A 14081-nucleotide genomic window follows, 5' to 3' on the forward strand; every position below is an offset into this window, starting at 1 on the left:
TAGGGGATCAAGACCAGAGGAGGCTGTGGGGTGGGGACAGGACGGAGAAGAGGAGAGGACAAGAGAAGCGGGAGCCTAGCAAAGGAAGGCACCAGAGCAGCCCTATCCCAGCCGCAGCAACCCCGTTAAGGGGGCCTGCTTCCCCCTCCAGGACCGAGAACTAGCTCTAGCGTATGCTCCCAGCAGGCAGTCCGCGCGACCCTCTCAAAACGCCTTAGCGAAGACGTCGGTGAAATCAGCCTGGACGCATAGGCCGTGCTGTGCCTGCGCTCTCTGCCTTAGCCCTGGACCGCGGCTCCTACGTGCTACGAGCCACTGCGCGCAAATGGAAAAGGGGGCGGGGAAAGACTGGGTTGCTGTCGCTTTTATTAGGCGTCACTGTCTCCTGGCGAGGTGATTGGCTGGCGTGGAGCGTGACACGCTCTCTGGGGACTGCAGGTCTGAGGCCATGTGGGGGAGGTTGGCTGAGGCCGTGATCGCTGGGCGGTGCCTGCTCGCTCCCGGCTCTGCAGTCCGCTGCTCGCTCGCCGCCCTAGCGCCCTTGCACGGCCTCATGGAGGAGACCGGCACCGGCACCGGCACCGGCAACAACGGGGACGCGCCTCCCCCGGTCAAGCGGCGACGGCTGCTGAGGGGCGAGGAGAAGCGACCGGGTCGCGGCGAGCGCTACGTTCCCCCGCCGAGGAAGCTCAACCCGGGCGTGAGCTTCGGCGAGACGCACTTCGCCGAGACGTGCTACTACTTCGAGGGCGGGCTGCGCAAGGTGCGGCCCTACCACTTCGACTTCCAGACCTACTGCAAGGGCCGCTGGGTGGGCAAGACCCTGCTGCACGTCTTCCGCACCGAGTTCCGAGCCCAGCCCCTCGACTACTACTGCGCCGCCGCCCGCGCCGGCCGCCTGCGCCTCAACGAGCAGCCCGTGCGGGACCTCGGTGTCGTGCTCAAGGCGAGTGAGGGACAGGCTCCGGCTTACCGCGGGCTTGGTACCGACGGGCGGTTATACCTCATGGTGGGGGTCGGCAAGGACAAATTAATGCCCCTCACCCGGCCCCCCATCTTCACACTCGCATTCCTGTCGTCTCCGCGGGACACAACCCTGCCCTTCGGACCGCTCAGGGCTGTGTCTCTAACTGTAATCGCAGGTGCCGATTCATTGCCTGGTTCTAGGTGGGTGGAGGCAGGGCTGTCACATTTCCCACTCTAGAAAGTCTCAAGTCCCTTGTTTAGACTACAGAACCCAGCCAATTAAAACAGCATTTTGAAGTGTATGTAGCTGATTTGTGGTGACCTGGAGTATGGAGAATAGCAGCCTACATCACGAAAACCTAGTTCGCTAACACGGCAGTACCCAGCATGCTGCATACAGCACTAACCACATGCGGCTGGTTGGCTTGAACATTAAATATATTTTCAGAATAAAGTGGCTCCTTCGCTGGTTGGACACCACAGCCCTAACATGTCCTGATGGCTCGATTGTTCTGTTCGTATGGGAAAAATAGTTTGGCCACATCCACGTTTAAACATAGTTGTTGTTTTCTATTATGATATGACCTGAAAGCTTCAGTTAGGATCAATACCCACTTATCTATGCACAGGACATCCAGGAAGACCTAGTCGTTTCCCACAGGAGCAAGGAGTAAGGCTTTCTCTGTATAGGGATGCTTTTCCATATAAATTAAGGTGTGACTTGAAACCAGAACTATTAAATTGAACTTCATGATGGTACTTGGAGCTGTACTAGTTAAAATTAATCAAACTTTCCATGTATAAGTAGCTCAGCTGCAGGAGTCAGGAAGAACTATATCTTTGTTAGGCAGCATTGCCCACGTGTGGCCTGTTGCATTATGAGTCATCCTTCTTCCTTAAAAAAATACTAGGCAAGACAGTATTGATGGAGGTGGGCTTTGAAGAGCCAGTATGCATCATGATTATAATACACCATAATTTTCCAATATATCTTTAGCTGATTTCATCACGTTGGCTCCCACTTTGTTCTAGATGTAGGCTTCATATCCCTTATTTTTCACAAATCGAGGACGTTTGGGAAAATCTTAACTCTTCTAAATCTCTCTTGCTTGTAGAATAATGATTTTCTGAGGAATACAATGCATCGCCATGAGCCTCCAGTCACTGCTCAGCCTATTCAGATTTTGGTAGAGAATGATGAGATGGTGGTTGTGGACAAACCTTCCTCTTTACCGGTACACCCATGCGGCAGATTTCGACACAACACGGTCATTTTCATCTTGGGCAAAGAGCATAACCTGAAGGAGTTGCACACTATTCATCGGCTTGATCGCATGACTTCTGGTGTGCTCATGTTTGCCAAGACTGCAGAAGTGTCCAAGAGGATTGATGAGCAAGTTCGACAGAGACAGGTGAGGGCTGATTTGTAGCTGATTTTCCAAGTGCATCTTTAAAGAGCTCTTTAAGCAGATTTTGCCCAAGTACAACTTGCTGACCAAACGTGAGCCCTGAAGTTTACATCGCAGCTGTGCCTGCCTTCATTTTTAATGCATAAATGTTGAAGTGGTTTTCATTATGTACAGGGCTAACACTTTGGTCCAGTGGCTCTCAGCATCCATGCTATAAAAATTGCTCCAGCACACCTGTTTTCCTTACTTCAGTGTTACACCATTTGTCTTGCAAGTGATCTTCTGTGCCCAAAGAACAGGGAGGCGTGATATCTAGAGGCATTTTTCTCTCTTTGTACTGGAAAAGTATTAACTGGTTCTTGGCAGTTCCATGGCTTACACGAGCTGCTAGCTGACCTTCAGGTGCACGATAAATGTCTTGTTTACAACTTGTCCTGCTAGTATATCTCCAATTAAATAGGTAATGGCCTTTTAGCACCTAGGTGACATGCCAGTGTGTCTTTGTCTTTGAGAAAATGTTCTGTGGGTGTTCAGAACTACAGCATGTTTCCATAACAATCACACAGAAATTTCGCAGCTGCGTAAACTGTGTTATACCTATTTTGACACGACATGATTCAGCAGATTGTTTTCAAATACCTCACAAAGCATACTTTGTACAGAATGTATCATAGCCATATAAAATTGATGAACGTGGGTGACAGAGCCCACAACCTGCCAAAGTCCAGTTGTGGGATTCTGGCTTTTGAGCTTGTAGCAAGGTCATAAACATAAGGGGGACAACGCACATCTGAAAATAAATCTTGAAATACATTTGGATTTAATGTTGTTAAAATGGTTTTCTAGATCTTAGTTGAAATGCTGAATTATAAAGTTATCAAACTCAATAAAGTAGCCCTGAGTGAGACAGAAACCAGTATAGGTCTAAATGGAAGACTTCACCTTATAACGAAGTACTTCTGAGATGCATGTTTTTCTCTTTATCTACAATCCTGTAACTGAAATATCTGAGCTTCCCCACATATCTCTAAGTGAAGGGGAAGGCAGTAATGGTTAGTATTAAAGCTTAATGTACTTGGAGCTCAAGAGGTATGGATTGATGTGTTTCTGATGTTCACTGTTTTCCTCCGATAGCTGGAAAAGGAATATGTCTGCCGCGTACTTGGGGAGTTTCCAGAAAATGAAGTGACGTGTGAAGAACCCATCCTGGTCGTTTCTTACAAAGTGGGGGTGTGTCGTGTGGATCCCAAAGGCAAGCCCTGTAAAACTGTCTTCCAAAGGCTTAGTTATAACGGCAAGACCAGTGTGGTTAAGTGTTTTCCGTACACAGGCCGCACGCATCAGATCCGGGTCCATTTGCAGTTCCTGGGATATCCAATTGTCAATGACCCCATCTACAGTATGGAAGCTTGGGGCCCTAATAAGGGCAAGGGTGGTGAGATTAATAAAACAGATGAGGAGCTTCTCAGGGCTTTAGTGGAAGAACATCGTTCCAAACAAAGCTTGAGCGTTTTGGACATTTCAGAGGAGGACCTCAAACCCATCATGGGAAGTGAAGAATGTGACCGTTCTGGTTGCTGTACTAAGCCAGTTGAGACTGAGCCCATGCCTGCAGACTCCTGCAGACCTGAGGATTCTGAGGGTCAGAAGGAAGTTGAAATACTGTCTTCCTTGCAGAATTCTGACACCAGGCCACAAACACATGACACAGACTCTGAAGGAGCTAGTTCAAGTGGAATTCGGGATGGACATTCAGAAGAAAAGGACCCTCTGTGTGAGGAGTGTAAAATAGTGAGGCAGGACCCATCTCCTAAGGAGCTGGTGATGTACCTGCATGCCTTACGCTACAAGGGAGCAGAGTTTGAATACAGTTCGAAAATGCCAGACTGGGCTCTAGAGGACTGGGATGAGAACTAAGAATAGATACTGACCTTTTTGTTTCATTTTAGTTTTGTTGGAAGGAAAGTATTTGGTAAAGTCCTGAATTTGTCTGTAGTTAAAAATACTTTATTGGAGTTCTGCTATCTTCCACCATTATGTATTGCATTGTGCCTGGATTGATTATCGATTCTGAGGAGGTGAGAAGAGTTCTTATTAGTTTTGAGAATTTTCCTAAAAATGAAACCGCTCCTAGCTACTGAAGGGAGAGATGGTTAATTCAAGACACTTTAACTATGTTTTCCTTAATGTGGCTACAGTGATGGGAGGAAAATATTATTCAAAGGTGAGATGCTTCGAACAATTGCTTCATCATCTTTGTCTTCTCACCACCCCGTTTTCAGGAACTTGTTTGCAAATTGAACACAGATGCTTACTAAATACATACAGCTAGAACAATCAGGAACTTGACTCTTCTGCTGTGTCAGTTATCTAACAGCCTTGTCTTTCTGAATCAGAATCGTGAGATACTAATCAGCCTAAAATACTCAGGGGTCACACTCAGATCAACTTCTGTGGTGGTCTTATGTTTTTTCATGCCCTGGCACTAGGCAGACTGATTCTTCTACTGCCAGGTTAATCTGCATTTATTTTATTTGGAGTTCTGGTGCACTGTGCAGTTGTCAATAAGAGATTTCCTTCCTACGTTTCCAGTTTCCTTTTTTTTGGTTTGTTCTGGCATGGAACATAGTCTATCCTTAAATGAGCTTTGCAGAATTCCTGGGAAAATAATACTGCTCCAGCTAAAAATTCAGTTACCTACAGCAGGGGTGAGCAAAGTTTTTGTGTTGGGGTCCCCTTTTCGTCCCTGCAATTAGCCAGGGCTCCCCAACCTGTCTAAGTTCTTACATTCTATATACTTATTTTTTTTATGTGCTGAAAGGTTGGATTATTTTTTTTAAATATACCAACATAAGTTTCCATTTTTTTGGATTTTATTAATCCGTGTATAAATGCAAATATACAGGCATAGAGTAACATATTTCAAAAATTTTAATGAGCTGGAGAGTGCTATATTTTTATATATTAAAAAAAATCTCTTTTTTTCTTGCTGTTTCAAGAGCCTGTCCCCATCCACTCTCCAGCTTGGGGAAAAATGAAAAAACATCTCCCTGTCATTTGAAGAGCCCATTCTCTCCCCTCGCTACTTTCTCCAGCCCTCTCAGGCAAAGTTAAACAAAAGATCAACGCTTAAAAAAAATAACGTCTGAACTCTTGGAAATCCTGAGCAAAGGGGCTGGCCTGGTAGAAGCTCACATTTCCTACCCCCTTCACTAAGCTGCTTCTGCCACACGAACTGGGAGAGGCAGTTAATGTGTCTGGGACACTGGAAATGATTCCAGCATTCCCAGGGGATGGTGAACCCCTAAAGGGGCTGGAGGGCTGGCAGCACAGGTCAGCCTAGCCTAGAGAAGCTGCAGGAGAGGCTGCATAGGTCCCTATCATGGTGGGGTTGGGGTTATGGGGACTGGAAATGAAGCCAGATGTCTGCCAATAGCACAGGCGGCTGAGCCACAAGAGGCTGTGGGGAGACAGTGGAGGGCCTCTAGGGGGCAGGGGGAATTGTACTGTATCCCCCACTTGAAATTTTGCAGCTCCCCAGTTTGCACCCCCCTGGTCTACAGTGCTATTGAGTCCACCCAAAACAGTCCTTACATGCTTTAACCAGTCTCCATTTCATTTTCCTATATTGCGTACCTCCTCCCATGCAGTTTCTCTTCTTATTACTTAACCCCATTGTGCTCTTGTCATGGCTGATTTCCCCACCTTGGCACTTGGACTGCAAGTAACAGGGACCAGCTTAACAAATAAAACACTGCTAGACCCTGTCTCTGCAGTTCCCAGAGACTGCAAAGTTTTCCTGATTTCCATTTTGCTTTTGAATTTTTCCTCTAGTTCTTATTGGCTCATTGCCACTTCCCCCCCCAGGCACCCTTCCTCAAGGCAAGGGTAGCTTAACCCTTTCCTAACCCTCCAGGTAAGTTCAGGAATTCCTTTGCAGCTCCCATTTATAACAGCTGTATGCTGTGCCTCTTTTCTAACGTATCTTGACTGTTTCCTTCCACATGCCGTGCGTAGAAAATTTCCAGAAAGCTAAGTGATATGTAAGGTGGCAGAGCCTTGTTGCCTCCAGGAAAGCTCTACTTCGTTCTCTTGCCTTTTCAATGGTTCCAAGGGGGGTGGTTTCTTACTAACCGATCCAGCTCCCAGCCTCAATAGGAGGAGCTTCAGCATCAACGTCTGCTATTGCTTGGAGACTTGAGCTGTTGCAAAATGAAATTTCTGATTGCGGCATTGATATCGGCAGACCACAGGGTTCTGAACAGTAGAAGTAAAACTTACAATACTGGTGTTAGTTTTTACTTTTCTGGAGCTTGTTCTAAAAGCTCTAATCACATCAGAGGCATTTGGAGAATTAGGTCATTCCATGTGTTTGTGTGGTGTGTGTAAAACTCTTTTTTATATGCTGCACATTTTCTGGTTTTTGTTTTGTTTTGTTAAGGACAGGGCAGCAGTGTACTCTCCAACCCAATCCCCATGTATTCCTTATTTGGCGTAGCAGAGGGAATTTTTCCATCACAACCTTAATGCTTATGTTGGTAGGTGTGTGCTGACTCTTTTGTACTTGCCTGCATTGGATAGTAACCGCCTGCACAAGCCAGTGCAGTGCTAGTAACTTTTCTGTCTGATACTAGGAAGACTAGAATGTTACCAGATTACTCTAAGGCTGCCAAGAGCTCATCTAGGATAGACAAAAGGAACTCTGGGGACCTTTGCCAAACAAAAATCCTCTTTACCCAGTGCTTTGTCAACATGCATAGTTATTTGTATTACAGCAGCACCTAGAGGCCTGGACCATAAAGTGGTATGCATTACCAGGCCCTTGTAAGAAGATAGCCTCTTCCATGATAGAGCTTTCTGACTGTGAATAGTCACATCTAGTCTTCTACATGCCCAAATAGGAGCCATGTCTTCGAAGAGACTTTTGTCAGTGTTTATAATTTTGGCACATGAAATATTGTGGTGCCTTTGCAGACCACATTTAAACTTTTTTCTACTCCTCAGCTGTATAATACTGATGGTAAAGAACAAAGTGCTGTTTTGAAACTGTAGGGTCCCACCCATACAGCAGAGATCCTGACAGCCCTGGAAGCTTCAGCTGGAAGTCTCAGGGTTTCCATGCTTTCTGATGAGGGCATGGCAGCCTTGCCTCAAGCTGTTGATCTCAGCATCTGGACTCCCAGCACCACATTTAGGTGGTGGCTGGTAGCATTAAATGGTCTTATGTTAATCCATGGGCGGCCTGGCTTTGAACAAGCTGCGTGAAAATTGTCTCACATGCCACCCTGGGCTCCCCCAGGGGGGTTGCTGACGCCTGGGGTAAAAGGTGGGGAACAAAGGAATAAAAGTTCCATTTTTAGAATGGAGAGAGGTAACTAGTGGTTTCTCTCGGGTTGGTACTAAGACCAATTCAACATATTCATAAATGATCTGGAGAAAGGGGTAATCAGTGAGGTGCAAAATTCGCAGATGATACAAAACTGCTCAAGATAACTAAGTCCAAAGGAGACTGAAGAACTTCAGAAGGCTCTCACAAAGCTAGGTGATTGGGAAATGAAAGGCCAGATGAAATACAAGGTAATGGATGTTGGAAAACAATCTCAAAAAAGACAAATTGGAATTGGCAAAGGTTCAGAAAAGAAGAGTACGGAATGGATGTCCGGTAGGAGATGTTAATAAACCTGCATATTTTTAGCTTGGAAAAGAGATGACCAAGGGGGGGGTTATGATAGAGGTCTATAAAATTGTGACATCTGGAGAAAGTGAATAAAGAAGTTATTTTTCCTTCCTATAACACACGAACTAGAGGTCCCCAAATGAGATAGCTGGCAGGTTTAAAACAAAGGAAGTACTTCCTGCAGTGCACATCCAACCTGTGGAGCTCCAGACCAAGGATGTTATTGATGGTCCAGTCTTTAAAGGGATTCAAAAAAGAACTAGAGCAATTCGTGGAGGATAATCCTGTTAGTGGTTATTAGCCAGAATGGGCAGGACTTTGTCCCTAGCTTCTGTTTGTCAGAAGCTGGGAATGGGTGATAGGACAGATCATGATGATTGCCTGTTCTATTCATTCTTGCAGTGGCACCTGGCATTGACCCCTGTCAGAAGACAGGATACTGGGCTAGATCGACCACAGGTCTGACCCAGTATGGCCATTCTGCTGCTCTTGTGCTAGCTTGGTGTCATGACTTCTAGCTTGAAGAATGCTGAGGGTGAGTCCATCTCTTGCTCCCTGGGTCAACAATCTAATGAAGTGGGTCTTACTCAGGAATAAATAGGTTAGTCTTTTAGGTGCTACAGTGCTGCTTGTTAACTGTGGCAGGCTACCTTTCCATGCAAGTCATACTATTTTGTGTATTACTTTAGTGCATAGGAACCAGAGTCGTGCCACATAGAACAATGTGTGTATGCACATCCACAGTCACCCTCCACTCCTGGAGAAATTCCGCACCACAGTGCATGTGGAAAATTAATAGGATGCATTTTTTTTAAACAAGCAGAAAATAGTTTCTGCTGAAAGTTCCACCTTTTGCCCACTAGGGGTCGCTGTCGTGCTAGAGCTGAGCACGTGTTGCTAGCTGGCTAGGATGGGAAGAGAGCCTGCTATGCCTTCTTCACAGCATCTAGTGGGGCGGGAGACAGCGGGGGGTGGAGGGCGTTGGGGGTCAGACGGCTCATAAGACCTAGTGGGGAAGACAAACTCGGGAGAGGCTAAATGGGGATAGGGGAGGGGGCTGGCTGAGGACACATGGGAAAGAGTCCTATCCTGTTGCCTTGCTAATTCATCTGCTTGTCAATGTACTTATTTTGCACAGATAGATTTTTCTCTGTCTCTTAGAGAACTCATGACAGCTCTGTCTTCCATCCGGATTTTTAGTATATTTAACAACTTTTGAAGTCTACCATTGCAGTAGGCATTTAAAGAGTTTGGCAGCGCAGTTAAGCAAATTCTGTAAGACGCTTCTTCAAACGGTTATAATTGTGTGTGAAAACCATGGAATAGAATTGCCTCATGGAGCTCTGCTGTTCCATTAACTGCATATTTCACCTCAAAAATGATGTATTAGACCTGGAAAAAGTCCAGAGAAGGGTGTCGACTGTGGAATAGCTTCCATTAAAATGAACTATTAAAAAATACAAGGATAGTGCACCTTGGAAAAGGGTTGACTGGAGAAGGAGGGGATAGGAATGGAGAGTGCATAAGGAATAACATGAAACAAGAACCGGCAGATTTAAAACATGAGAGGCAGTACTTTCTCATACAATGCACAGACAAACCTGTGGAACTTGTTAGGGGATGTTGCTATAAAGGCCAATAATATAACTGGGTTCAAAAGAGAAGTCAATCAGTGGCTATTAACTAGGATGATCAGAGATGCAACTCAATGTCTTCCATGTCCCTAAACCTCTGACAGCAATTGGTTTGGATGATGAGACTGGAGCACTTGATAAATTGCCCTGTTCTGCCCATGGGGAAGAATCTGGCTCCAGCCACTCTCAGGCTATGGCTACCCTACGCTTTCTATTTCTGAATATGTTTGTATCCCAAAAGAGAAACCACGTGGCCAAACACCACACTCGAAATAGCAGGGCTATTTCGAGCATGGTATATTGTTCCCAATAACCCTCCTCATACGAGGGTTAGCAGGAATTTCGAAATAAGCCTGCACTGGGTTCAAAATAAGAAGACTTAAAATAACTTATGCAATTTGCATCATGCAAATTGTGTAACTTATTTCAAGGTAGGGCTACAGTATAGCTCTAGCCTCAGAGACAGGATGCTGGGCTAGATGCACCTTTTGTCTCAGTCAGTATTGCTACTCTCATGTTCCCCTTTTGGATAAAACAAGCTGATAGATTCAAAGGACAGAAGGACCCAACTTGCTTTTTTGGATAGAATTTTATGTTAAAATCTGCTTAATTTCAGGATAGACTTGACCAGTTCCAAGAAATAAGCATTTGGGATGAGGGGGAGGGTAGGGGGGAGACCTTCCTCTGGTTTTTGTTTTGTTTTGTTTTGAGGGATTGGAATCAATTGACCTAGAATTAACTGAGCCCCAGACCTTGCAAACCTTATCCAAATAAGTAACCCCACAGAGGTCAACAGGATCACTTATATGAGGCTATATGCATAGACACTCATTGCAGTGACAGGCGGGGGATCTCCCTTGTTGTAGTAGCAACGAAGGGTCCTGTGGCACCTTATAGACTAACAGAAAAGTTTTGAGCGTGAGCTTTCATGAGCACAGACTCACTACATCAGATGCTGGTCTTGGAAATCTGCAGGGCCAGGTATAAATAAGCCAGAGCAAGGGTGGGGATAACAAGGTTATCTCAGTCAGCAAGGGTTAGGCTTACTAGCAGCAGTTGATCTGGAGGTGTGAACACCAAGGGAGAGGAAGCTGCTTCTGTATTTAGCCAGCCATTCGCAGTCTTTGTTTAAGCCACAGCTGAGGGCGTTGAATTTGCAGATGAATTGTGGCTCAGAAATTTCTCTTTGGAGTCTGGTCCTGAAATTTCTTTGCTGTAGGAGATCTCCCAGGCCACACAGTAGCAGACTTAAAAGTAGCTATCCTACAGCAAACAAATTTCAGGACCAGACTCCAAAGAGAAATTTCTGAGCCACAATTCATCTGCAAATTCGACACCCTCAGCTCTGGCTTAAACAAAGACTGCGAATGGCTGGCTAAATACAGAAGCAGCTTCCTCTCCCTTGGTGTTCACACCTCCAGATCAACTGCTGGTAGTAAGCCTCACCCTTGCTGACTGAGATAACCTTGTTATCCCCACCCTTGCTCTGGCTTATTTATACCTGGCCCTGCAAATTTCCAAGACCAGCATCTGATGAAGTGAGTCTGTGCTCACGAAAGCTCACGCTCAAAACTTTTCTGTTAGTCTATAAGGTGCCACAGGACCCTTCGTTGCTGTTACAGATCCAGACTAACACAGCTACCCCTCCGATACTTGCTGTAGTAGTGGATCCACCTCTCCAACAGGTGGTGTCTAGGTTGAAGGAAGAATTCTTCCAAACCGAGCACTGGCTCTTCTGGCTATGGATTTTTCACACCCTTAAGTTGCATGTCTGGATCAGCTTTAACTTTTTATTAGTGACAGTGAGGTAGCTGTGTTAGTCTGTATTCCAACAAACCAAAGCAGCAGAAATGTAGCACTTTAAAGACTAACAAAAGGATTTATTCAGTGATGAGCTTTCGTGGGACAGACCCACTTCCTCAGATTGATCTGATGAAGTGGGTCTGTCCCACGAAAGCTCATCACTGAATAAATCCTTTTGTTAGTCTTTAAAGCACTACATTTCTGCTGCTTTGGGTTGTTAACTTTTTATTGTAGGCCTGGCCTGCTAAAGACAGCATGGAGTGCAGGACTGCAAGCATAAACTCAAGAAGGGCTTGCTAGGAGCCTGCAGTGCCTGCATTAGCAGACAGCAATTGCTTCCTAGAGATTTTGATCCCAGTACAACCTGGTTTTCATGATTGTTTAGAGAGGGAGCCCTTTCTGGGATCTTGTGGGTGGTCCAAGCTCATAAACTAAATAAATCTCACTTCATTTTTTGACCAAGCAAATAATTTCCCAGAGGAACCAGATGGAAATGAACACTGTAGATAAATTTAAACAAACTTCCAAATCCCAAACTTCAGTGTACTGATGTTCCTTCCCTTAGCTGTGGAGGCTTCCTTCTAGCTCCCACAATTCCTGTCTTGGTAGGATGGGTAAAAGAGAGGCTGTTTTGCCACAGTGGGATATTAAAGGTGTAAAGTCAGCCTGAGTGTTAATCCCTCTTTTTTTTTTTTTTTTGGCATGACCGTTAAAACTATGGGTCCTTGCTAATCTTGCACCACAAATGTAATTGCATTGCAGGCGCATACGAAGTACTTTCTAAAAAAAATGTATCCCTAACAGATAAATTTGATCACTTGGTCTAGTTGAAGACCGCTACTAGAAAAAGATGTTAGCAGGGAGGACGCAAAGTATGCAGATCGTACAAAATTATTCAGGATAGCTAAATCCCAAAATGACTGTGAAGCATTACAAAGGGCTCTCTCAAAACTGGGTGATAGCGTGATAAAATTCAATGCTGATAAATGTAAAATGTTGCAAATTGGAAAACATCCCAACTGTACATACTAAAAGATGGAGTCTCAATTAGCTTTTACCACTCAAATTATATCTTGAAGTTTTCATGGATATTTCTCTGACAATTGCTCACTGCTTTAGAGTGACAATCAAAAAAGCTAACAGTGTTAGGAGCCCTTAGGAAAGGGAGAGTTAGAATAGAAAATATCATAATGACACCATATCAATTCAAAGTATACCCACATCTCAAATACTGCATGCAGTTTTAATTGCCCCCTCTCAAAATAAAGCAATATTAGAAATGAAAGAGGTACAGAGCAGAGTACCAAAACTCATTAAGGATATGGAACAGCTTCTGAATGAGGAAAAATTAAAGACACTGGGATTATTCATCTTGAAAAAGAGACCTCTGAAAGGGAAGATGATAGATCTATAAAATCACGACTGATGAGAAGCTGAATACGATTGTTTATTTACTCCTTCATATAATACAAGAACCAGGGACACCAAAATGAATGAAAAAGCAGCAGCGCTTTTTTTGAAAAAGGAAATGTTTCTTCACACAGTATGCAATCAACCTGTGGAACTCCTTTCCAGGGAATGCTGTGAAGGCAAAAACGATATCTGGCTTTAAAAACAATTATATGCACTAGGGCTGTGTCTACATTTGCATTCCTTTTTTGTAAGAGGTATGCAAATGAGGGAAATAAAAAATGTGAATGAGGTGCAGATTTGCATATCACACCTCATTTGCATATTATTTCAAAAGAGTGTCTTTTGAAAGAAGAAAACCAGATTAGACACTGCTCTTTTGAAAGTAAACCCCATCTTCAAAAGACTCTTCCCTTTATGGCAAGAAGGATTCTTTCAAAGATGGTGTTTACTTTCAAAAGAGCAGTATCTACACTGGTTTTCGTCTTTCAAAAGAGCTTCTTTTGAAATAAGAATACGCAAATGAGGTGCCAGATATGCAAAACTGCACTTCATTTACATTTTTGATTTCCCTCATTTGCATACTTTTTTCAAAAGAGAAATGCAAGTGTAGACACAGCCAGGTAGCTCCTGACTTACCCACTAGGATGGGGGTGCTCAACCCCCCCACCCCAGATCATGCCCCGAGTCCACCCCTTGAGTCTACCCTGACCTGCCTCTTCCTGCAGCTGTTCTGCTGCCACCCTGCCCCTGTTCTGCCTCTTTCTTGCTCCCTTCCCAAGTGTGCCCTATCCCCGTTCTTCTCCTCCCTGCCAGAGCATCCCAAATACCACGAAACAGCTGTTTGCAGTTCCTAAGAAAGCAGTTGGTCTTGAGCTAATAGTTGCCCAGATGTTGTTCTGTATCTAAAGTAGTGCATAAACTTGCCTAAGCAGAGGGGCAACCTAGGCATTTCCCACTAACAAAAAGAACAGGTGCCCCTGAAGGACAAGAAACTACTATAGGTAGGAATTTGTTAGCTCAGATACCAGTGTTTTACAGTCACATATGCGCAGTCACAGGCTGTGTCTGCACATTCCCCCTCCTTTTGGAGGGGGCATGTTAATGAGGCAGTTTGGAAGATCCTAATGAGGTGCTGATATGAATATGCAGTGCCTCATTAGCATAATGGCAACCACACAC

The 14081-nt window shown here is 44.7% G+C and overlaps 1 protein-coding gene across 1 annotated transcript; it reads left to right on the top strand.

Annotated features, from left to right (window-relative positions):
* The first annotated feature begins 460 nt into the window (after nt 1-460).
* On the top strand, nt 461-5277 carry RPUSD2 (RNA pseudouridine synthase domain containing 2). Its single transcript, XM_074998849.1, has 3 exons — nt 461-946; nt 2082-2378; nt 3510-5277. Exons 1-3 carry the CDS (start codon nt 554-556, stop codon nt 4290-4292), a joined length of 1473 nt encoding a protein of 490 aa, XP_074854950.1. The 5' UTR covers nt 461-553; the 3' UTR covers nt 4293-5277.
* Nucleotides 5278-14081: the final 8804 nt, after the last annotated feature.

This window comes from Carettochelys insculpta, chromosome 6 (genome assembly GCF_033958435.1).
Source record: "Carettochelys insculpta isolate YL-2023 chromosome 6, ASM3395843v1, whole genome shotgun sequence".
NCBI classification, from domain to species: Eukaryota; Metazoa; Chordata; order Testudines; family Carettochelyidae; genus Carettochelys; species Carettochelys insculpta.